This window comes from Pithys albifrons, chromosome 5 (genome assembly GCF_047495875.1).
Source record: "Pithys albifrons albifrons isolate INPA30051 chromosome 5, PitAlb_v1, whole genome shotgun sequence".
NCBI lineage: Eukaryota > Metazoa > Chordata > Aves > Passeriformes > Thamnophilidae > Pithys > Pithys albifrons.
In genome coordinates this window covers 25,731,882-25,758,279 of record NC_092462.1, presented here as the reverse complement: position 1 = coordinate 25,758,279, position 26,398 = coordinate 25,731,882, and the positions used below count along the sequence as shown (strand labels likewise).

Sequence of the window (26,398 nt, the reverse complement as noted above, 5' to 3'; positions counted from 1 at the left end):
TTCTGCTAGATAGTTTACATTTGGTAGTTAACAGAGGATTTGTTTTTATTTTTTTCTTTTGACAAATGCTGTTACAGTCCTGCTCCAGTCAGCAATAGTTGGACAAAACAGGATGAAACATATCAAATGTGTTTTTCTCACCTGCCAATCAATGTGTTTCCCAGAAAGACTGGGGAATAAATAAAGCAAGTGTAGCCCTTTCAGACAAAGGACTAGTAAGGAATGTCCCAGAAATGAGAGAGCCTCACATAGTACCTCAGTTGCAGCAGTGTAGCAAAGAGATTCTTGCAGGTAATACATCCCAAGTTTTTCAAGATACTTAGTGTCGGATATGATCTTCAGAGTGCTACATAATATAATCAACAAAAAAGCTGCAAATAAAAGCTGCTGATCATGGTTGTAGCCTGAGTCTTGGGAGATGAGTCAGTTCTCATGCTTCAGCAGCCTACCATATCTACAATATGGGTTAGGTTTCCCATCTCATAACAGGTACTTGAGAGTGGTCTACATTGGCAATATCCATTAACAAGCCACTGGATTCAGTGCCTTCACAGAGATGATGCTGAAAGCCACTTGCTAGGGGTAGGGGTAAGCGCTGTAAACTGAGAGCATCTCTTAATTTGAAAATGGGAATTGTATCAAGGACCTAGCTTTCTACATAAACAACTGAAAATCACTGAAGATTGTACTGAGGACGTCACAGAAAGGTCTGTATGTCCTGGATTACAACAGAATAAAGATGGTTGTGTTCGAATTTGGCTGTCAGAATTTTCTGTACTTTTTCAGGAAAATATATTTGCTGACTAAAGAACTTAACAAAAACAGTCAATTCTTCTGCATGTTGGCATGCACATTGTCATATGCAATTATGTTAGTAAAGGCTTTCTAAATTCAAATATTCTTCTTCCACATTTAGGGTGCCATACAAGCAAAATATGATGCCATTGATAAAGACACACCGATTCCTACAGACAGACAAGTAAGACTTCTGGTGTTACCAAATATTGTCACTTGATGTTTTCCACCCATCAGAGTCACTTGCCTATTACAGCAGATGTGGTTGATAATATGAAAAATGTTCCATTTACCCTCTAACATTACTCATGCTGTGTAGCAGGAGTCTTGCAAAACAGATATGAGCAAGTACTGTGATTCAACTTACATTAAAACATGTGGGAAGTGAAATCCTCTTTTACTTCATAATCGCTATTTCTGTAGCACCAGCTAAGTGTAGTGAACAATATTAATGATGTATTGTTAAAATCCCTGGGTTTATTGAATGCTTGTTGGGCCTTTTGGACCTTGTACCAGATAGTGCTGAGGGCCCTGAGATCCTGTAAGGTGAGTTGTGCTTCACAGAAGTGGAGTTTTAAGCAATTTGGTCCTCCAAGAAGAGGATGTTTTCAAATGTTCTCTTACCAAACAGAAGACATCACAAGCAACAGCTGTTCCTTTCAGCTGGATGAAGAAATATTTTCCATCAAATTGGTCACAACATTGAGAACTCTGATTTGATTACCTTTTAGGGCAAAGTGATATTACCACCTGCAATGTGTCCAGAAGTAAAAAACTGTAACTGTAATCTGCCTTCTGCCTTTTTCAATGGTTAGCACCCTTTTAAAAGTATGAATGCAGAAAAAGAAAAATTCTCTATTTTTAAACTGCTAGCTCCCCTGTCAGGTTTGGTTTTGAGAGTGGTGGAGGAAGCAGATCGTGTTTATGATGGTGGTCTGACATCCATTCTTTGGCTGACTTCCACTTCTAGTACTGCAAGATTACTGTAGTACTACCTCACTTTTCCCAATTTCTCTTTATATGCTTGGCTTTGGTGCAGATTGAAGTTGATATTCCTCGATGCCATCAGTATGATGAATTGCTGTCATCACCAGAGGGTCATGCAAAGTTTAGACGAGTATTGAAGGCCTGGGTTGTTTCCCATCCTGATCTGGTGTACTGGCAAGGTGAGTTTGACTAGCTGACAGGGTCAGATAATTAAATGGAAAACTGTGACTACCCTAAAAATACCTCTCCCTCTTCCCCACAATAGAAGCTTTTTTTTTGCGTGCTTTCCTTTTTCTTTCCTTTGAAGAACAAATCTGTGGGTTATTGCAAATAGAGTTCCTAATAATTCATGTTTAATTTCTAATGGTAAATTGCCTCTCTCTTTTTATATATTTACTCTTCTTAAGTTTCAGTCACTTTATTTACAAACAAAGAATCTGTTGCTTACTGTTCAGTTCCAAGATAAAATTGCACAAGTTACTGAGATCTTGGGATAGTAATTGACCTTTCTTGGAAGCTTTGGGGCAGATTATCAATTCAGCATTATAGTTTAACAATTTGAAATCTTCTGTTTTCATGCATTGATTTCACCGTTGTGCTCAGCATTACATGGGGAACCCCTGGCAGAATTATAGCCAGTATCAAGTATGCAAATTTTCATAATAAACTAATGAATTTATTTTGTGTATTAAAAATAAATGAGCTCTTTATGCTGTTTCTTCATGGCTCTTCTCTCTTAGGTCTTGACTCTCTTTGTGCACCATTTCTGTACTTGAATTTTAACAATGAAGGTGAGTACTTTTTTCTGCTGGGAGTGAAGGGGAAGCACAGTCTGTCATCTGTACCTAGTTGCAGACAGATATGCACACCTGCTAACAGATGGAAAGTCTCTGTACCAAAAAGGAATTTTAAAGCTCTTGTTGCCACAAGTCAAAAGAAATGGTTGGGTTTTCAAAACTGAATGTGGTATACTGCAGGTGTTCAAATCCTGTGTTTATTGCCAATTACTATAATGATAAATAATCAAAAGCACAAATAACCTTGTATGTAAAAGAAGCAAGAAATGTTGCTGTAGTACATGTGTGTTTCAGAGGAGCCTTAAACTTTAAGGTGAATGTATTACTTATTAACCGAAGTGTTAACCTGTCAGACTAGCTTTATTCAGAAAATTTGATGATAGTTTTAAATGCCTAAGAGTTTTTCAGATCGTCTTTGGATATGTGGCCTTCATCTTCTAAGAATGTGGTTTGGTCAGATCAGGTCTTTTATTTTCTTGCCCCTGACTTTCTTTATATAAAGTCTGCATATGGGAAAACTAGTTTCTAAGGACAATGACTCCTATTATGCCTACTGTGCATGCAGTCATTTTTGTGTATAGATTGATTTAAGCATTTATGCTTTTTATCTGCTTAATAATGAACTTTTTTAGGTGTGGTTTTGTTTCTGCCTCTGTCATTGCATCCATTTTTCTAATTCTTTCAGCTCTGGCATATGCTTGCATGTCTGCTTTTATACCGAAGTATTTGTATAACTTCTTTCTGAAGGATAATTCTCATGTTATTCAAGGTAAGTCAGTCCCTTTATTTTTTGTAGTTCCAAGAGAAGTAGAATTACTTCTGGATATATAAATACACTTTTTCAAGGGATTTCGAATTTTGTATGCAATTAGAATGACATAGCTGTGCAAGAAAATTAGGCCCAAAATAAGAGGGTAAAGATTCAGAAAGGAGAGAAAACCCAAATGTGTGCACACACACAAAAATGTACTATGTAAAATCCAAGGTAAGAGTCAGTCCATCCTGCAAAGTTGTAAAAGCATTAAATAGTCTTTCTAGTGTTATATTGTAAAGACTTACCCTTCAGATGATCAAAATCATACTGTTATCAGCCCTATTTTGACAATCAGGGAAAATTAAGAGGAGCAGTACAAATGAGGGGATTCTCAGAAAACGGAAGTTACGATATTCAGGGAAGTAGGGATTTGAGGAGAATTTCTAATTGCGTGGAAGATAATGTCAGTCAAAGCAGGACAGGAACTGGACAACCCTGAGGAATAATGTTCCATAGTTCAGTCCTTAACAACTTTTTAGGTAACTCAGAGAAATTAAAGCATTAGCTAGGAACGTCTGTTCTACTTGAAGATTTATTTTAAATTTCATGGAAACTTGATAAAGAATTATCTACAACTAGAAAGCCACTTTGGCACAGTCTATGGTGGGAAGATAATTTGTCTTCCAGGCAGTTTTTAAAAAACAGAAGAAGCTGTTTGAAAAGCCATCAGTAGTTTAAAAAAAAATAGGTGGTAATGAATGCTTTTAATTGCACACAGTTATGAGTGTTTATTGAATACTGGGTTTCAGCATGGCTTGCTGCCCTGGTATTTCTTTTAAAGAAATTCTTTTGTATATTTCTTGTGAAACTCATCAACTTCAAACTGTCATTTTTTTGTCTTCAAAAAAGGAAATTAAGAATGGATCACCAAAACTAACTAGACATAAAAGCATTTACATATTAGATAATCTGGAGAGAACTACTGTAAGGAGAAAATGCAGTGGTTAGGAGGGTTTATGTGGAGAAGATAGTGGGAAAGAGTTGTTACAAACTGAATCAAATAATAGTTATGCAAAAATTATTCTGGAGAACTTGTTTGCATCCTTTTGTCTGTAAAGAAAGATTGCTTGCTGTAAAGGTCTAAACATGAAAAGAACAGGTATGCTCCTCTGGAGACAACTGCTTTGGATTTCAAGATTAATAACTTGGTAAAGACTTTCCTTAAGGGAGTATACTTTTCCATAAAATAATGCTTTTGTTCTCCAGGGTTTCGTGAAGTTACTCCCGAGGAGCTTTACAAAAATATGTATCAGCTGAAGTTAGAAATATAGGTCAGTAGGATTCAGTGAACCAAAGCAGTGTAGGCATTCCCAAGTTCCTGTTCAACATCTGGCATCGTCAAGGACCTGGGGAGACTGGACCCTTCAGGATTCTTTCAGTATTCTAATTAATCTTTTCTAGGGTTGTAAGTCTAAAACCAATGGTTAAGTACAGGTTTGAAGAAAAATTCTGTGTCATTTCCCTGCTTTATTGAGTTAGAAGAAAGTGTTAAGAATATGTCATTTAACTGTCCACTGCAACTTTACCTTCTTTGTATCTTTTGTGTAGAGGTGGATGGAAGGAATCTTTCGAACTGCAAAGTGCAAAAATCTCATTTCTGAACTGTTGCATACAATGAAGACAGGTGTTTTTTTCTAAGCTTATCAGGTGTATTTCTTTACATGAAATAGGAAGCAGGAGCAGTTAAAGAGGTTTTTCTATGGAATGCCCAATATTTAAACCAGAAATTCTTATTGTTAAATTCCAACCAACTGCAATTGACTATTTTTGCAAAGATGTCTGTGTTTTTCATTAGTCTCTTAATTACACACATAATCCTACACAGTAATTACATTTCATGACACTGGCTAATCAAATAAAGATGGAATTTATCAACCTGTGATATATCCATAGAGAACCATAGTGGGCATGAATCTTCATTTTTAAAATAAATGTGTTTCAGGAAAGCTAACTGGGAAATCATTTTCATTGGCATATAGATGAAGGTGTAGGATTACTGTTTTGTTCTACCTGAATAGAGATTGCTGGCAGTTTCACGAAGGTGTGGATGCAAGATGTGCTTTTTGTAAATTATGATGTAGTGTGGTATAAATTTAAGTTAGTTAATCTCCCTACTTGTATGCATATGAATAACTTTGGCTGGAAACTGAGAAAACATGAGACATATGAGTAACTCCAAAGTAGTCTAGCCATGGTGACACTAAACTCCTCGTGCTTCTGTTTACCTACTTACCTCCCCAGGGCAGAGGGGAGATGGGGCAGCTGCAACACAGCACAGATGCAGTATCAGAGCAGAAAGGCTGTCACTCCTAAAATGCCAGAAATCTCTGAAGAGGTTTAGTATACTGTGGCTTTGTCATTGCAGCTTGAAGCAAAAAAAGTTGTGAAATTCTCAAGTAGGCTCAAGAGATCTTAATTTTTTATTGTAACTTACCTTGGAGAATTAGGCATCCTTTCAAGTGTAATCTGCAGTAGGCTTGTGGCTTGTTTCCCTAGTATTCTTACAGTGAGAGCAGAATCAGCTTTTAAAATTTCTAGTCCAAACAGTATTATTTTACTGAGGGATTGTCCTTAGCTAGCTGACTTAACTTGAGAAGAGTTAACTTGAGTGCAGATAATCAAGACTTAAATAATACAGGAGTCTATATAAACAACTGAATGTTTAGACCCTCTTCTATTCTTAAGGGAGTCTATGCATGACATTGTCCAAGCAGAGCCACTTCTGTACTTCTTAGCAGTGGAACTGGAGTTTCATTTTGTCACTTGAGGAATGAAGACGAACAGCAATAAAGAATTACTTTTTCTCCCCTAGAGAGACAGCAGTAGGCATCTAGTCCTACAATAAACTTTAAAGCAAGCAATGGCAACTCTGAATGACTACTTTGTGGAGCTGTGTGGACTTGGTGGATCCAGGTTTATATTTGGGGACAGTAGTTGTGGAGCCTTGAGGTGTCGGCATGTTCTGGAAGCAGAGTTTATGCTCTCTGTCTGTCTTTCTCCCCTGCACTAGCTGTCTGGGCCCTAATTACTCTGTTCTTGGGAGCCTGGAGGAAAAGGAATTGCCATCTGTTACGAAATCCCGATGTTAGTGCCTCTTCATCTTCCTTCTAACAAAGCATACGACTGCGTGGACAAAAGTGAGAGAGAGGCGAAACAGAGAGAGAAACCTGTCAGAGTCTGTGTTCTGCTGTCTGCTTCTCTTCCAATTAAAAGCAGATGTTACTTAGATAACTTAATGAAATTGTACCCATCAACCAAATGTGCCAGGCTGAAGATGTATTAAGTTTTATCTGTTACAGTAAGCATTTCTCCTTGTTGGTTCAAAGAAAAAAAATAGCAAGGCAAACCCCCAAAAAACGCCAAGCAAATTAAGGTGTTACTGATCATGAAAATGGTAATCTTAGAGCCTCATTGCCTTAAAACCTCAACTTCCAGATTACAAAATTTAACTTTGTAGAAAAGAAACCACACAGAATATTAAAACAATAATACAAACTTTGTGTATCACTAAAACAGTAGAAGTCTTAAAAATTCTTGGAACAGTGTTGCTCTAATTTGCTTCCATTGGTATTTTGCAGCTTGTACTCATACTGAAAAGTCTTTAACTTTGCATGTTGCACATGCATCCCAACCTAAGGATGAACCAAGAAAACCATTGTTAAAAGTCCAAATTAAGAAGTACTAAAAAAGAGAAATGAAACATTTCTTCCTTTATATTGAATATCATGGTGACAAGGAGGACAGTGATGGAATTCACTTGCTGGTTTTATTTTAGGTTTAAAATTAGTGATTTTCCTTTCCTACAGCTCTGCTGTGAGCTATCAGCATGTGGCAGAAGCTTGTGAGCTTGCAGCTTGTGTTTTTAACAATGATCTTGGATTTGTCATTTCAGAATACCTGACGGTGTTTTCCCAGATGATTGCATTCCATGATCCAGAGCTGAGTAACCACCTTAATGAAATTGGGTTTATTCCCGATGTAAGTGCTAAGGATTCTCATAAGTATTATTCAAAGGAATTAAAAAAAGAAAAAGGAGGGCAACTGGTATTGAGATGCCTTTCTAGATTGTTTCAGTACTACTTTGACAGAAGTGAAGCTTCCATATTAATGGACCTTTGTGAATATGCTGATAAAATGATGACGTTTTAATTCTTATTTTACATGCTTACCAGTCACTCCTGTTCTGTTGGGATGGTAAATACCAAAAAATAGTACTAGCCAGTTATTATAAATTTACAGGTTCATCTTAAAAGGTGTATATATTTTTTGAAATGTGAATTAATATACAAAAATCAGTGTGGCCATAAATGACTATTAGCAAAATTGCTGCAAGATAATTAAGTGCTGTTGAGTAGCACAAAAGACATATAATTTTGCCAGTAGTGCAAAAAATATGTGCAAGTGATGGTTAATCTTGTAAATGTGACGATGGAAAAGGCTTAGCAGTGATTTGCTGCAGTCTCTCAGAAATATAGGACAAGTGTATAACTTAGACACAAGTTTTATGCTTTCCTTGGGAAAAAAATCTGTAAGATGAAGGAAAATGAGAATTGAGAACACAGCCAAAACATAGTAGAGAGGGTGGACTGTTGGAAGAAGCCAACCAAGGCCTTCTTTAGATCTCACTTGTAGCTATCAGTGTAAATAGTAAAGCTTTCCTCCTCCTTTTTAGAGAGGTACTTTTAGTGTAATAATGTTGCTTGAGTGACAGAAATTTAAAAGATACTGGGATGTTAAAATGAGGAGAAGACAAAGCTGATGTATTGCATTATAAAGAGAGAAGTTTGAGAAGGCCATGTGTATTGCCAATGACCCACATCTGAAGAGAGCAGGTGGAAGAAGATAAAAGGAAGGTCAAGAGAAGGGAGAGCATTGATCAGCAGAAAGCCTAGATATTTGAGTAGACAAAGGGCAAGGGTAACAACAACAGTTAAGTTCCTGAGGGAGAATCAATTTTGCAGCATCACTGTGTAAATGCACTTGACAGATAAGCATCATCTGTTAGAGGCTGCAGATGACCAAAGCAATTCCTCAGTGTATTTTGTACAGGAAACTAGTTCCCACTGAAGAGGTTGAGATGTAATTTCCCTGACTATTGTATGGATCCTCATTTGGGCTACTAATCTGTGTGAGAGCTCTGTAGCAACCCATCCTGGTTCTTACCTGATGTTTCAGCAGCTCCTTCTGTCTGCATATACAGTTATATTTCAGTGTTCTTCATTGACAATGTCTAAGGTATAAGTCAGATGGAATAGTTTGAAATCACATGTTTTGTTATATTTTAGTTTTGTGATGTGTTATTTATTGGACAGCACATAGTTATATGTGAGCCTTGTCTCTACATCTTACAGTTTAGAAATGATTAAGTAACTGCAAAACAGAGGTTTATTTTTGGAAAAAACCTCTTGCATTGACCAATGCTAGTTCTAAAATTAACACTAACCTCTGAAGAGGGTTTGTCCTTTCTAAACTGTGTCTGGTTTTGTGGTTTTTTGTTTTGTTGGTTTTTTTCTCTAAGACTTTTTCTGCCTTTTAGATTAGTTAGAGAGGTGGGGGTTTTTTTGTACCTATAAACAAGGCAGCACAAGATCCATCAAGGTGAAGTATATGCACTGTAGTAATGAGATCTGAACCACAGTTTCGTGCTTGAGTACTAATCCTATCAAAGTAAATCCTGATTAATCTTTCATCATTGAAACGCAGGCTCCACTGCAGGGAAGAATGTGTTTCCTGACACCGTCCTCATTTGCTTCAGGTCACGTAGCTCTCAGAATATTGAGCACTGCTGAAGCTTGAATTGTTGTGAATATTATTAGCTCATGTGGTGCCTGGATTAGGTACATTGCTATGGCTGTGTGATTTACTGTAAATACAGGGGTGATATATACAGTGAATCTTACAGTTCTTTGCTCACACTCCCAAAGTTTATAATCTTCCTCACCCTATGTAATGCTTTATAATATATTCCTAATTTACTGAATAATTCTGACCCCAAATAGCAGACCATTTGGAACTGAAGAATAACAAGAAAGTGTACTATGTTACTAAAAGTGTAACTATAACCATAAATTATTCTGAAGCACTTTCATCTGCAAGTTGTGGAAGCTAGAAACAGTTGTCATCTAATCATAACGTAGATGTCAAAGTCTGGCTGCAGTTACTTAACATCATTGTGCTGAAGCTGCTGGCACAGTGGGACAGATAGATACCTTAGCTTGGTTTTGGTGATGTGCAGGAGGTGTCAATAATAGAGGCTTCATCTAAATGAGAATTAAAAATCCTGCCCTTGAAGTAGTTTATCTCTGTTTGTTCTGTTATGCAATTACATGATGGTAATTACCTGTAGGAGAAGTTTCTTGCTGGTATTTTTATCTTCTTCAAATTGTGTTTATGTAGGTGCGTATAGGTGGGTAGTCTAATATTAAAAATTTGACTAAATTTACACTATCTTTTGAACCTTTCTGTAGCCTTTAAATATATGATTAATTTTCTAGGCACCATATAGGATTGAAGCTAAGTATGTGTGTCTATGTATGCATTTAAAAGATGGAACAGAAAGGGGAAAAATCGGGAGTTTATAGAATAGACTATTTCATTTGGAAGGGACCTACAACATTCATCTAGTCCAACTGCCTGACCACTTCAGGGCTGATATAGAGCATACTCTTAAGGGCATTGTCCAAATGCCTCGTAAACCCTGGCATCAACCACCTATCTAGGAAGCTTCTTTCAGCGTTTGATCACCCTCTCAATTTTCTGGAGACACAAATTTGTAGTGCTCTTATCTTCTGGAGGATCAGTCAAATAATGAAACAATCCAGACAGTTATAACAGGCAATAAAACAATCCTTGTGGAGAAAGCTTTCATCAAGTTTTGAGCCAGTATCTCAGAGAGCTTTGAATGTCTAATGGAAGATGCACTTTTCTTAGAATATGAACACCTATCTGTGGGCAAATAAACATCTTCACCCTGCTGAAAATCAACAAACTTGATCTCCATGCTCAGGTACTGAGCAGAATTTGTTATAGGAGAGTACTATTGGAAAGGAAGCTGTAGACAGAGATAATGGAAAGGTGGAGAATTAAACAGTCTGAGATCAACAGGTTTCAGTTTTAACTAAAGAACCTCGGTGGATTTATTGTTTGAATGATTGCTGTGTGCTTCATATATAAGAAATGTCCAAGAACTTACTGGAAAAGATCTTGTATTTTACTAGCAAAGCAAAATGATAATTCATGGAACTGTTCATCTCAAAGTCACTCTGAGAAAATGAAGTGTTTGGTTTACAGTCTCTTATTTTAAAATTACTTATTCTCAGGCTGTTTCAGTGGTTCAGATGCTACTTTGCTTACACATTAGGTGTACTTCCCAGCTATGGAGAGTTGCGTCAATAAAAACCACAACCCAGCAAAATGTTTCAGTGTTCAGTAGTGAAGGATTGGAAACCTTTTCCCGGAGCTTGTTATTCCAGAGGCAGGGCACGGCGCTGTTCCGGCGGGCGGTCGCTGGAGGGCAGCATTTACCAGCGCTGCGCCCAGTCCCGCACCCGGCGCTGCCGGTGCGCTCGGTGCGGGGGAGCTGCGGGTCCTGCAGCCCCCTCTGGCCACCTCTTCCCCTTTGCCTTGAAGGGGGTGTAGTGCCACCAGTGGTGTGGCTTTCCTCTGCTTGCCTACTAATAGTAATCATAACTTTTTCAGGTTTACCAAGACCTACTTGTCTTAAAACACTGTATTTATTAAAAACAGGGGAAACTCCCTTGAATAAAAACTTCACTGATAACCTTATACTTGAAGTGTTTGACCTGCTTTTCAAGTCAGTGTTAATAGTTTTAGTGAGGATGGTTTAGAACTAAGCAGTGCTTTTTCTTATGGTTACCTTTTAAGAATCTTTAAAGTTTTGCGTTTTGTGTATTTTTTTTAATTTTTTTTTGTAAGTGCATACACAGTAGAGGTGTTTGTGGCATTAGAAGAAAGTTTGTATCTGCTTTGGTAAAACATTTTAGTCAAATATATGAAAAGGAGGAAATAATTGCTTTTAAATACCAAGAAAGTAATGTAGCTCAAAATGATGTCCACATAATATGTACCTCCAAGGCAAGCAGAGCCTCGGGGTACTAGACTTGTTTTCCTACTGTGTGGGAAGCAAGATATTGCATACTAGCAAGTAGGTAAATAGGTGTTACCTGATCACAAACACTGTGGGGGATCTTTCAGGGGAGAAGGCATGTTATATATTATTCACTAGAACGCCATCTATTTAAGACATGATGTAGATATACTTGGGGAAATAGAATGAATGTATTTTAAGATTAAAATGGTGATAGAAATTTATTTGTTTTAGATTATGAACCCTTAAAATCTATTGGCAAGTTGGAGACCAAGCTTCGTAAAAGCCTTCTGAATATTAAAAGTGGTGAACAGTCTGGTCATTCATTGCAGCTTTTTTTTATTTATGGACAGTATGGTTCAGATATAATCAGCTGCTCAGATGAAGCCATAGAGCTAAAATTTAGAGAGAGCTGTGCTAAGAAGGTTTTCAGTAAATGTGTGCATCATTTAGTCAGTGCCATAACACAGTTAAGAGTTTATGGAATAAGTAGTCATTTATTAACATAATATCAATTATGCTTTCTACTTTTCATTTGTTTACTTCCAGCAGAAGCTTAATAGGAGAACTAATTTGCACTTTTTATGAGCTAAAAAGTAATATATTAAGCTTTATGTCTAACTGTAAATCTTCAGAACATGAGCTATGCAACTGAGTAAAATTTGACAGTGATGCTCTTGCGTTCCTAATTTATGGGGGCTTTCTGTGCAGATTGTTTCAAGAAAATGGATTCTGTTTCCTTCAAATAAGAAAATAAGAAAAATAAGAAACTCAGTGTATCATAAATGCATAGCTCTTCTTTTTCTGTATGATGCCATGAGTACAAAAGTTTGCAGAAGTTAAAGGTTTTCTGTAGCTGGGAGCAGCAGATTTTTAGGCAGTCTTGTAGCGGTGTAAGGTCTGAAGCAGGACATCATTGGATGCCTTTAAAGCTCAGAGCAGAACTACATAAATGCTTAACGTGTTAATAACTGACACTACTTTTGAGAATGAAACTGTTCTTAGTTCCTTCACTGAGAAATATACATGTTAATAAATACCAACAGAGAAGAAAAAGTCAGATCTGGTTATTTTTTCCCTTGGATATTGTGATTTGTGCTCTTAGTTCTTTATATAAAACCATTTTTTTCTGTAGTCAGAAATACATATTGAATCAAGTCGGTTTATACTTTTCCAGGCATCCTTGGCTAATCTTTGCTTAGCTTAGTGAGAATTTTAATAGGTTAATAGAGCAGGTGGTTTAGTTCTTTAAGACTTTGGGGGTTATTTTTTCACAAACACAAGCCTAGTGGGAGTGGTGATTTTTTTTGATACAGTATCACAAACTGAAAGACCAGAGAACTGGGGCTGGGGAATGGAAAAAGCTTCTGAGGGGCTAAGAGTTGTGTGGTAGTGGATCCAACACTGATGCAGTTTTCCATTTTAAATACATTCATATGAAATAAGCAATTTTTAATGTATTTGGCAGACAACATTAGTTCTCAAAACACTTATTTGTTTTCTTCCCTCCATCACCATCTTTTGCAGCTTTATGCAATACCTTGGTTTCTTACAATGTTTACACGTGAGTATGCTTTTCTTTATTGTCTGGTTAAACATTCTTCTATTTCTTAAGCATATTGTTTCTCACATTTTCAGCTAAAGCTTTCCTAATTGGTATGATATGTAATTTAGTAGTATGCTTGTAATTTGCCCGGATGTGTTCTGGTTTGAAACTCAAAAGTGCCTGTCACTTACTGTCTGCCTGGTTTGGCAATAGTTAGCATTTCTGGGGGTTTTAATTATTATATTAAATTTGAACTGGATGTTATTACACATGGAATATTTAGGTTGTATGCAAAAGAAGCTGATGGTCTACTGGCAAAAGATACAGCAATAGATTAAAAAAACAAAACCAAACCACACCAGCATCTCCTGCCATCACACAAATAGTGCGAGAGTAACTGTTTTTGAAGATCATCAAAAGAAGTTTTTTTAATTGCACTTAAACACACTGTTATTCTAGTAGCACTAGTTTGCCATATGTGTATGTATGTTAGGAACAAAAAGAATTTTATGATTTGTTGAGGTTTTAATTAAAGAGGACAAAATTAATAAAGTCTATAAAAGTAATTTAAAAACTTCTTTCCTTAAAGATCTCTGGGGTTTTTTTATGTCACGTCAACATGTGCAGACTTTTAATTTAAATTTTTTAAAAAGTGGCAAAATTAAAAGAGCTAATAAGTTATTTCTCTGATGAAATATCAAAGAATTTAATGTGAGATTTTTGATTGCAATTTCTAAAGGTCCTGACTAAAGCACTGGTTTCTCTTTCTGTAACTTTAATGACAATCACCACATTTGGAAAACCAAGGAGATGATTTCTATGGCAATCAACTGCAATAAAATCTTGAACTATTTAGTTGGAGGATAGTTTATATTAAGAGTCACCTTCAGCTTTATATGTAAAATCTTGCTATTCTAATAGGCCTTTCTCCTTGTCTTTCCTTTAATCTGCCAGTTTTTGCTTTATTCTGCTAATTTTTTTGTCTAATTGTAAATAGTTGATCATATTGATTAACTCATTAGTGTCTTCATACCATGAAAAATTGATATGCATGTTCTAATGCTTAATTGTGCTGTACCAAAAGAAAAAAAATTACCTAAACTTTGCTTAAGCTTGAAATAGGAAAACCAAGTATTCATTCATGAAAGAAGACAGTGATAATTTCCAGAATAAAGACAAATACAATCTAAACAGGCTGAGTCCTTTTTGCTCCCATTTAGAAAAGAAATAACTCTAAAATGGGAAATGAAAAAAGTATATAGGCAGTTCATTAACACTGTGAATGTGTGTATATGCTTATAGGGGTTTTCTAATTGTGCTTATTCATCATGCAGATGTCTTTCCTTTGCACAAAATTTTTCACTTGTGGGATACGTTACTGCTTGGAAATTCCTCCTTCCCATTCTGTATTGGAGTTGCCATCCTTCAGCAGCTGAGGGATCGTCTTCTGGCTAATGGATTCAATGAATGCATTCTCCTTTTTTCAGATTTGCCAGGTACAGCAAAAACTCCTTCTTCCTTCTGCCTTCCCAGCGGGTCACTGCATAAAGCATGTGAATGTATGTTTTGAAATCATGGTAGATTTAGGCAAACTCACTACCAAAGTGTGTAGGTCTTAACTACAGTTTGTTGTAGTTTGTTGAAGTATTTTTGCTGTCATCAACAAGAATTCAGTAAGCTTGTTATTTCCAGGTAAAGGTTGGAGTATTTTGTTGTGAAATTTAAAACAATCAAAAATAATTCATAACCAACTTTTTGTAGACATATAGAAACAATCCAGTTGATAAGAAATTTTTTAAGTGAATTTAGTGTTGTTCTGAATAGTGTTTTACCACTTTGATGCTAGTACTAGCCTGTTTTTCTTTCAAACATAGTTAAACTTCTTCTGTGGAAGCAATCAATGTAAATAGATCAGGTAAGGCAGTATAAGAAGCCACTGGAATTGCTGTATGTATGAATTTCCATTTGAAATTTAAAGCTCTTTGAAGAACTTCCCAAATGATATCAGAGGCTGCATGATCATTGTGCAGAAGCTCTGTATCCTTGTTCAGTGGGAGGTGGTTACCTCTCCGTACATTCAAGAGTTGCATCAGATAAGAAAAAGAATTGCTGATAACCATGAAGATTGGATCCTCTTTCTGAGCAAGTATGTAGTGAGAGAATAGAATGCTTTTGAACTAAGCAAGCCATGTCAACTGAAAGATGTGTTTTAATTTGTAGTAACACATGAATAGGAAGGCTACTGCACTCAGAACATGCTTATGTTCTTATATTAACTCTCTCTCTCTAACCTAGGATCTTATTAACATAATAGAGATGTTCATTAAGAGGTGGCACTGTTCATTTGTGTGGGTTTTCTTTAGATAACTTCAACTTCTGAGTAATTCCTGGGCTAATTATAGATGTAGTGGGCTGTGTTTGAACACCATGTGTGCAATTCAGTAATTCATAATTTATTGAAACAGAAGTCATTCTTCAGAAGAACCAAAGGAGTCAATGTTGTTCAGAGAAGCATTTAAGTTGAAAGCATCTTGTTAAGTGTTGCAGTCTTCACTACTGAAGAGTTTACAGAGGTCAGCAGTAGTCTAGGATATGGCAGCAAGCAAGCTGAGGCTGTGTTCATAGTTGCATAAATCAGTCTCTCAGAAGTTCAGTGAGTTGTCATAAATGAAGCTCTGTGATTTCTTTAAATGCTGTTATCACAAGTGCTGTCTCGCACTGTGTACCCTTTCACATGGGTCTGGATTTCAGTTTTACTTGTCACCACTTACTGGTTTAGTGCAATTCATTTGCTACTATATTATTGTTTATAAGAAATTTAATTAGGCCATTCTTTATAATGCGGCTTTTTCATTTTCAGTCTATATGCTTAGTCATTTCAAATGCTCATATTAAATTTAACTGGATATCTTCAAAGGGCTGAAATGTGAGTGCTAAACTAAAAGGTGGTCTCTCTCCCCTTCTTCTCATCCCCCATTTGTTAGCTGTATGTCTCAGTTAAATATAAATTCATTAATGTTTAACTTATTTCCTTGCTTAAGCTCAGTTCTCCATAATTGTTTTTTCTGTAGGGGGTGCTCGCGTACAGATTCCAATTTGTGTTTATCCAGCTGATTTACTGACAATTAAAGTACTTTATGCTGAGATCATCTGCAAGAACACGTTAGTTCTCATAATACATACCTGTTTATATAATAAAATTAATTCACTATAATCTGTACTGTTACAATGTACATATGTTGTTCTGGTTTTAGTTGACGACAACTTTGTTAGTACTCTGGTACGAAATGCCAATTTCTGAAAAGATCTATATTTTTTTTAACATCAGTGATGTCTGTGATATTTAGGATGACAGCAGTGGCACAGTTGAATATTGTGAGATTAATCTAAAGCATATCATAAAATACTACTAGTAAGACTAGTAATGGAAAAAAAGAATGAGGATGGAATATAATTCTAGTGTGACTTAATGTTATTGGTCTAGCTTAATCAGTAATTTTTTGAACCTGTAATTGTCATAGCCTTGTGCCTTATCTTTCTGACCCAAATCTTATTTCTGGTTAAGAAGTAGTGACTAATTATGCTTTATGTCAGTTGTGTCTTCCAAACAAGACTTATGTTATTTTGGTTACAATAAATTGTGTGCCAAGGCTGAGAATTTCCCAGAAGTAATTTACAAACAACCTTCAACTAAAACTGAGTCATCCCCAGGAAAGGATTATTTGTTCAAAACATCTATGATAATTTTAATCTAAAATCAATTGTTGCTCAACAGTCTGAAACTCTGTGATTTTTAAGCTTTCTGTGCACTGGATTGGGTTATTTCAGGCTTCCAGTGAAAGTAACTTGCTTTTCAGTACAATCTTGCAACTTTGTGGAACATTTTTTTTAAGATGTGTTTTTACAAAACAAACAAAACCCCACTGCTTTATTTCCAGTTCACAGTATATAACAATATATAACACAGATTCAATTACTTTTTAAAAAAGTTAATGATGTGAGAAAAAAGAAACAGTATCATGTCATTATTGATTACTTGATTCTGAAAACCCTTTCCAGTCCTTGTCTCAAAGCTTTGGCCATATTTTATCTATAAAGTCAATACAATTGGGCATTACTTGCTATTTTTGGGAGCTCTATTTGAAATTTAGTTTATGTTTATATAGTTTAAAAATGTCCTAGCATAGTAGGAAACTTATTTGAAGAATTTGACAAAATTTAAGAATGCTGGAAAATCCCTTTTCTGTAGCCACAAATGTGTGTTCATTTCTCATGGGGGCTGTATAAAGGGGACATATAAGCAACAGCTAAAACTTAAATAGAATTAGATTGTTTAGGAAGTTACTACCCCAAGGTGGTTTCTTTCTTTAAATTCTCTTCCATTTGTACTTTCATATATTTTTCCTTGTGTTTAAGAAGCTTTGTTAAGTATGAATTTTATTCAAACAATATAAATACCAGAGAAGATTTAGGTACGATTTGAGACAGACAAACAAAACCAACCTTGGAATCACTGCTGATGTTTTATGTGTAGTTTAGAGATTAAGTAAATTTTGTCTTATTCAGGAGATGCAGAGAGATCCAAGACCTTTGATTTCGTAGAAGTCTGACATGTAACGGAATGTGGCAGGAAAATGAGGATAGTAAGGTTGGCACTACTGTGATGAGATTACTGAGACAGGACTCTGCTTTCAGACTGGTGCTGGCTTGTACTCAGCCAGTTGGATATGTCTAAATCTCGTGTATCAGCAAATTTATAACCCCAAAGACTTTTATGCATTGAGGACCTACTGTATAATTTTACTTTAAAACTTCCGGTTTTACTTATATCTTAGTCTTTAGAATTTTGCTGTAAACTTGTGTGATAATGTCCATTATTAAACTCAGAAATCATTACTATTGTAGCCTGACTTAATTACTAAGTTCATTACCCACTGCTTCTAATGGCTTAGTATCTTTCTTATATTGCGGTGCCCAAAACTGCACACAGTATCCAAGGTGAGGCCACCGCAGTGCAGAGCGGGACAATCCCCTTCCTTTGACTGGCTGGTGATGCTGTGTCTGATGGCCCCCAGGACACAGTTACCCTCCTGGCTGCCAGGGCACTGCTGATACTCATTCAACTTGCTATTGACCAGGACCCCCAGGTCTCTTTCCATGGGACTGCTTTTCAGCATCTCAGTCCCCAGTCTGTCTGTATATCCAAGCTTGCTCCATCCCAGATGCAGAATCCGGCACTTCCCTTGTTGAACTTCATACCGTTGGTGATTGCTCAGCCCTCTAATTTGTCAAGGTCTCTTTGCAGGGTCTCTCAACCTTCGAGGGAGTCAACAGCTCCTTCCAATTTTGTATTGTGTGCAAACTTGCTTAGTATCCCTTCCAGTCCTGTGTACAAGTCATTTATGAAGATGTTGAAGAGCACAAGGCCTCAGATGGAGCCCTGTGGAACCCCACTAGTGACGGGTCACCAGTCTGATGTTACCCCATTCGCTATCACCCTCTGTGCTCACCCACCACATTATGTGTTTATCCAGCTGTGCTGGACATTTTGTCCAGAAGGATCCTGTGAGACACAGTATTGAAAATTTTACTGAAGTCCAAAAAAATTACATCAACTGGCTTCTCTTGATCAAGTGCAGAAATCTGTCTATAATTTGCCTGTGCTGAGTGTGTTTGCCAGTACAGATATAATTGGCCTGCTCAATAATCTTTAGTTCTCTGTCAGTTGAGGACACAACTACACAAATAATGCATTTATAAAATTTCTTGATTAAAATGTAAATTAGCAGCACATCTCTCTGTGATGATAGATTTATTTGGAGGGTGTCTATCAAGCAGTGTAATAGAGATACACACAACTACTTAATACACAATTGGAATGGCAACGTAGGCTAAGGGCTAGAAAAATCTGTCAAAATGAGGACTGAGAAATGAGGTCTGTTTTAAGTGAATTCTCAGTGTTCCCATACTTTGGTATAGCTGTCAGTTCCTTTTGGTTCACTTTCACATAACATTTCCTCATAAAATCTTGCCTTTATAAATCTGCATTAGGCTTTTGATTCTGTCTGTCCAAACTCTTTGTTCTTAATATACTTAAAACTGGAGTTTAGTAGAAAGCAACAAAAAGACAAGTAGAAGACCAAAACTAAACATGGAGAACTAGAGCAGGGTTTGTACCTAAAACTGAGGCTTTGTTGATATTGCAAGCTTGGAATAAATTTCAGGATTACACTCAGTATTGAAGGGCAAAACTTGGAGGTAGGAGAAGGACAGATATCCCAACTGGGATAAACTGAATTCTGCCTGTATTGTGAAAACTATGATAAGTGGTCTAAGTAGCCTTCAGGGATGTGTCCAGTGAAACCTCTGTCCTTGCAAAAATTTACAAAGTCCAGACATGCGTCTGTAGGGGATAGGCTGGCCACGTTGCATTTGGCTTCAGAGCAATCAAAGGAGCTAGGCAGTTTCTTGCTGGTTCTTCAGTCTTTATGCTGAAAAAAAAGCATAGCACAACTCTAAGGAAACTTAATTCAGCAATCATGTAAGCTGATAGGGTATAAACCACAAACTTGGCTGCTGGGAATGTAGAAATGAAACGACAATCTTAAAAAAATCTTGAATGTACTTAAATGCTTTCGTGTATAAACTCAAGTGAGGAGTGTTAGCTTTTTCACAGAATAGGGCAAACTTTTTTCTCAGCTGATGAATAGGGTAATTATGCAGCAAGCTTTAAATAACTTAGAAATGTATACTGACAAGGTTGGCTTGATGTTAGTTACTTAAAGCTATTAGCTTTGCAATGTGTAACACTAACATAGACTTCACTATTTGGTAAACACTGGAAGTTTTGGATCTCAGTGTTACCTACTGTAGTGCCAAATGGCGAGAGTATTTCTTTAGAAATGAAAGCAGTTTTAAGCATAGGTACATAAGCAGGACAGATATTATCCTTCCTGTTTACAGTTGCTGTATTTGTGGGAAATAACATTTCAGCCTTGAATAAGATGTTGCTTGCTGTGGCAGGTTGAGAGCATTACATGGTTCAAGATATTCATTTGGCACATCTAGATATTTTGTTTGTATTTACCCAGAGGTTTTCCATCATTGATCTCGAATGAATGAGTCAAATTAGAGGCTTTCATCCTTTTCTCATGGCAATAGGTACTCCTTTTCAAGATTGTTTGAGTTTTTGTCTTATTTTTAAAAATCAAAAATCTGAGTTCCTTCATATTATTTCCCTAAGAATATCCTGAAGGCTAACAGGAGGAGAGCTATGTTAATATAAAGGTCTTCTACTTACGACTCTTTGGAGAGTCATGAGTTTTACAAGCGTTTGGCCTGGTCAGGATTTCTGACTGCAGATTTTTAACAAGTTCATATCTGTTATGCCTGACAAATAACAGAAGTAGCTCATAGTTACCACCCAGATGGAAACCTGAAACAGCATGATCTCTCTTCATGCTGAGTTTCAGTATTTGCATATTATTTCTGTGAAACACAGATTTAGGATAAAGAAGGTGAGTTTCACTGGCATTTCAGATTCTAAAACTGACTCAACAGATACTTAGCAAATACTGTAACAAATCATACAACATATAAAAGCCAAAAAGCAGTGTTTTTCCTTCAAAAATTGAATGTTGTTGGATGTGGTGTTGGTGGCACCACAAGTTCCTCACCTCCACATGTTTCAAACTTTCAAATCTTTCCTCTGAGCTGATTCCTGCAATTTTGTGAACATCTCCTTTTATGTATCTTCTGTAGATGGTTATTATCTACCTGTGAAATAATGTCTATTCTTCTGCTGAGCTGCTTTACTTTTCCTTCTGTATCTCTTGGGTTTTGCATATTAGCCTCCATCTATTTCCATTATATAGTCTGAATGCCTGTGCTTCTGTTGTTGGCCAGTGTCCTACACTGTGGTAGGGCTCGTTCAGATGTCTTAATCATTTTGTTAGTTTGTAGAATGTTTGCTGTTAAACAGCCCTGGAACAACTCATAACAATATTTTAGAAAAATGCTTTTCTGATGGAGCTTAGCCAACATTACAGACTTCATGTAATCTGTTTCTGTCTTATTTCTCAATAAGACATAGCAAGTGGCATTTGGTGATTCACTAACAGTAAAGCTTTACACTTTGTACAGTCACTTGGCATTCTATGTCTTCCCTGCTCATCTTTCTCAGTGCAGGACAGCATCACATTTCCATACTGGAAGGCACACTTTATTAAACCTTTTCACTGAACTGCTGAGTCAGAGCAATTTTTACAATCATGAGTAAAGAAAGGGTGCAAGTTTGCCCTTTATGCAGTCTAATGTCTCAGGGAATAATTCATAGTGTTTCCTCTGCTGCTTCCCTCTGTTGCTGTCCACAAAACAACAAAGTCACACAACTATCCTGTAATGTGTGAAATACAATAATTTTGCAGTGACCTTTTAGTTTATAATAACTTTCTAACACTAATAGATACAGAGATATTGGACAGAAATGTCACTTCTCTTCCTAGATTTGTCCTTTCAAATATGCAGACTCAGTGTATTTATTTGTATGACCTCAGAAAAAAGAAAGAATTTATGGTCTTTCGCCTCTGTTTCTTCTAAGAGCAGGAATCAGGAAATGGAAGTGACTGACCTATTCATCTTCACACCTTTTATAGCACAGAGATTTTCTGGTCTATTTATGTGGCTATGTGGTGAAAGCTGATGTTGCCTGGCAGAGTAGCAATAAAGTATTTGTGATGGAGAGGTCAAACCAAGCTCATAATTCTGGGCTTTTCCCAAAATGCAGAAGCGGTTTATTTTGGCTGAATTTCTTAACTGGTCTCCTGTTACCCCAGGAAAGGGCCCTGGAATTGATTAACTGCACACAAAGACTTGGTCTGTGTACATTTTCATTGTGAAAGAACCATTCAGGTTCCATTTTTCTCCATTTCTTTCCTTCACTTGCTGTGAATGACATGTGCACATCTGGTTTTGTTGTAAAAATAAAACTTCTATGTGCTTTTGTCACAGGTGTATTGCATTTAAACAGATGCTTTTTCAACATCTCTTTCAAGTGCAATCTACTTCTTTCTTGTTCTAAATTTTGAAGTGATAACTTATTTTTATAGTATTTGTGTTATGTTTAAAGTCAGGCTTAAATTTTTTCAGTGCACACTTCACAGTTAATGACACCGTGTTATGTCAGCACATTTTTATTTCAGATTTTCCAGTGAAGGAATTTGTATTGATAGAAACAGAAGGCACATCCTTTTTAAACCACAAAACACCTTGGGACCTTGGAGAGCACAGAGATGTTACATGTACATCTCCATGAGTGAGCATGCCCTTCTCATCCTTTCTAAATGTTTTTGTTAACTTCATGCTGATGCCTGGAGATGTATGCAGAGGCTGCTCTCAGAAGGATGTTCTTCTAAGTTGTTTGCACTTTTCAAGTACTCTCATATCCTGGGGAAGTCGTCTCTGTTCATTTGTTCAGAATCCCGTTCAGGAATCTAGACCACTGCCTGGATATATTTATGCTTCTGACATAGCAGTGATGTGTTTTAAATAATCTGTAAGCTCTGATGTTTTATGGCTTGTAACAGTTACTTGGGAGTAGGAAGAGTACAAGCAGGATTAATACTGTGTGAATTCAGAGTCCTGGTGCGATAACAAAAGATGGACATTTCACCAGAGACTGACTCATTTGTCACATAATTTGAAAGGACATGGGAAGAAATCAGGACTGAAGGTTAGCACAGCAGACCCTTACTTATTAGCCAAAAGGGGAAGAAAAGATCTTATCCAACAAGGCTGCAAGAGATTGCATTGCATTTTAGTTACTGACAGGAAGTGATTTTTCTTAAACCGAAATTTCAAACAAATGATGAAGACAGGCTTGAAGGTTACTCAAGTGTGAAGCCTGTTTATGCAATGTGACTAATAAAGATTCTGTAAATATTTATACCAGTTTAATGTAGTCTTAAATTCCAGTATCCTGAAGGTAATTGTTCTTAGAAAAGGAATGTAAGGTCTTCAAGTAAATTCTTTCACTCCCAATGGTCTTGTCTCCCTTATGGGTGCTAAATGTTGACTGCTCCTATATATATCCATGCAAGTGCCTATGGTTCACACATGTTCTTGGGAAGGGGTGGAGGGGGTGCTGTGGAGGCTTTTCTTATTATTACTGTTATTAGTGGAAACCACAATAGCCTTGTTTTGGTTTTGTTTTGCATTATTTAGAAGCAGATCAATTAAACCACAGACCGTAACTTGGTATTAAGCTTTTGACTGCCTCCCTCACAAACCATTTAAAGTTTGCTTTTGTTCTGTGAAAATTCATTTTCAGCCATGGCCACTGACCTTCTAAAATGCTTAGAAGAGATGAGAAACCAGTCAAAAATCACAGAACAACAGACAAATTCCTACCTTTTTTTACTTACCCTCTGATGTGTGAGAGCTGATTATTGTGTTTAGGGAAACCTATTGCTGCATTTTCCACTTCTCTAAATGAATACCTTTTGGAATTACAGAGCTTGTTTCTAGGAAATATATTTCTACCTGTCTCAGTGTTTAACACCGTCAGTCTCAATTTCTGCTTTTAGCTCTTTTGTAGCTTTACTGCACACAGAGTTCCTGTTTCTCTCCCAGTTCTCTGTTTTTAGTTTCAGATAAACGTAGGCTATTACACCCTCTCAAAACCAAAAGTTTCTCATGCTATTACTTATTGTTCAGATTTTTTTATTTACTGGCTAAATTCTGTGTTTATATAATTTGTTACAGAAGTACTGCTAATGTTTCCTTAGCTAAGACTCTCAGGAGCATTATAGCTTAGTTTATAGCAGTCTCTTTACAGAGAAAAAAAAACAACCCAACCAAACTAAACCCCAAAACCGACCCCGCCATAAATGTCCTACAGTCTTTAACTGAAATTCTCGACTTTTTATAGATAAAATGAGTCTTCAGAATTGTAGAAAAAGCGCAACTCTAATGACGATGCTTCAGGGTGTATTCTGAGCTTTGGGAATAATAACCAGTGAAAGGCATCTCCTCTCTTTGCCTGAATTTAGAAATCATATAAAACTCTCCAGTTGAATGGATTTTCCTTGGGAATTATAATAACTAATAGCCTTTCATTTGAATATACTTGAAAAATATGTTGTTCTCAATGAAATATTGTTAGTTACTGTTGAGACATCACATTGTCCATTTACCTCTGGCACCTGTTATCTCAAGTAGCTAGGGAACCTTATATTGTCAAGAAAAACTGTGATTTACTTTCACATCCACAAATAGTTTTTAGAGCTAGAATTAAAATTAGGTGAGCCACAGCTTTGCTCTCAGATTTTTCAGATTTTCAGAAGCAAGATGGCACATCAGCATGTTGTTGTCATCAATGAAATTAAAGCATGTGCTGCAGATTGTATTCTGCTGGAGTACAGACAGCTTTTTGAATGTGAGATTAGTAGATCACTTCGTTCAGATTTTAAACAAAGTCAGTAATCTCATCCAGCTGGAATATTCTGTCAGAAGCTTCAGCTTCTTTCACTCACCACCCTGCTAATGACTGAGGTTTCTGGAGTAACTCTCAGAGTGATGGCAAGGCATCAAATCTGTTTGGAATATATAGATAAATCTTGGCTACAGTTCCTCTGTTTTCTTCATAGAAGCTGATGCTTTAATATTCTAAATTGTGAATGTTGAAATGAGTCATCCAAGACACTTGGAAGAGACACCAGAAGTGCTGATATACTGTTTGTATATCAGTGGTGTGTGTCTGTCACAATACACTAGTTTTGTCATGAAATGCAAGTTAGAATAATTTTTCTCTTCATCAGACCACACACAGGAGATGTAAAACTAACTGGTCTTTTTATAGTGGCAGAAAAGAATGCTGTTTTATGTTACATCTTCTTAGAAGATAGATACATGCAGAATGCCTAGTGTTGCAAAAATTGTATTTCTAATAGGTTTTCCTTTTTTTTCCTTTTACACATGTATTTCATTGTGTTTTCCTATTTATTTGACTGCAGCTTATTTTAGGATGTTTTCCATTTGAGAGGTGCCAGCTTTTCTCCCAAAATGAGTAATAATCTTGTCACACATGGTGGTTCACTCTTGTAGCCAGAATGTTTCACTGTGAATATCTAGTTGGATTTTTGGGCTGTATTTTTGTTTGTTTGTTTGTTTAAAAAAGTCACTAAGGCAAATTCATTATGTTTGGCACCAAGTACAATTCAAGGTTCAGAACTCCTGTTTTCCAGCAAACTGATAGCACGACATGTAACTTTGTCAAAATAGGCAGCCATGCAAAGTTTGGTAACTGAAAGCTTTCAGTCTGACTCTTAGCAGTATTTAAATGACAAGTAAGATATTCAGTTGATCCAAAAATCCTGATGTCTTTACGCTGCATGAAATCTACTTTTGGTGTACTGCAAGAACTTACACTGAAGAGTTCAGTCTGACTTGCAAAGACTTTTAGTGAAGATGCCTTACAATGAATAGGTTTCAGTTATTGTCCTGTCTTTGCATTGTTTAAAGTTCTGATACATTTCTTTAACATATTTACGTACATAACTAGGGATAGAGTTAATCCTTAAAATATTCCTGCTAGTTTTTAATAAAAAAATGAGTCTTTTTTTTTTAATGGAAAAATGTTTTTGAAAATTACATGGCCTTTGAATGAGACAGAGACAAAAAGGTATAGATGGATATGTGTATATTTAGCAATGTCATAGCTAAGATAATTGGCTTTACTGATTTTTTTTTTTGCACTTGCCTTTCTTGTTTTTTTCATGAAATCCCTTTCAGAGATTGACATTGAGCGCTGTGTTCGTGAGTCAATCAACCTGTTCCGCTGGACTCCGAAGAGTGCCACGTACCGGCAATATGCGCAGCCTCCGAGAGCCGGCGAGAGCAACGGCACAAGGGGCTCCATGTCCTGCTTCTCGGCAGACTATCAGGAAGCACCTCGAAGTGACCTCGTAAGTAACCTGGGAACTGGAGGGGAGAGAATTGTTCACATTGCATGATGTTTCTCCTGCCTCAGGTAAGGTTTTTTTCCTGTTTAAAATTTAAACAGGAAGAAAATGCCCACCAAACCTTAGAAACTGACGTTTATACTGTCACTCCAAGCACAGGGATTTGATACATTGTCCTAGTTGAGCAGGAGGGACCAGTTGACACTGTATGGGGGATGATCAAAGCTGTGTATTCTACCCCCTCTATTCATTCCCCAAGGACAATGGGCCATTAGCAGCAGCTGCCCAGGGAGTCATTATCACCTTCACACTCAGCCTGAGGGGGCGGAGCTGCCAATGGGCCATCAACAGTTCAATACCCCCTGGCTCCCAGAGTTAATCACCCATTGTGTG

The 26,398-nt window shown here is 36.7% G+C and overlaps 1 protein-coding gene across 6 annotated transcripts in view; it reads left to right on the top strand.

Annotated features, from left to right (window-relative positions):
* The window catches only part of TBCK (TBC1 domain containing kinase), a 106,857-nt gene that overhangs the window by 45,882 nt on the left and 34,577 nt on the right, over positions 1-26,398 (top strand). For all 6 annotated transcript variants that reach the window (XM_071555963.1, XM_071555962.1, XM_071555964.1 and 3 more), the window contains 8 exons: positions 917-979; positions 1,835-1,961; positions 2,523-2,573; positions 3,265-3,348; positions 7,286-7,371; positions 13,028-13,064; positions 14,381-14,542; positions 25,836-26,008. In XM_071555963.1, the coding sequence (XP_071412064.1) occupies positions 917-979; positions 1,835-1,961; positions 2,523-2,573; positions 3,265-3,348; positions 7,286-7,371; positions 13,028-13,064; positions 14,381-14,542; positions 25,836-26,008 (783 nt within the window). The remainder of the gene's footprint in view (positions 1-916; positions 980-1,834; positions 1,962-2,522; positions 2,574-3,264; positions 3,349-7,285; positions 7,372-13,027; positions 13,065-14,380; positions 14,543-25,835; positions 26,009-26,398) is intronic.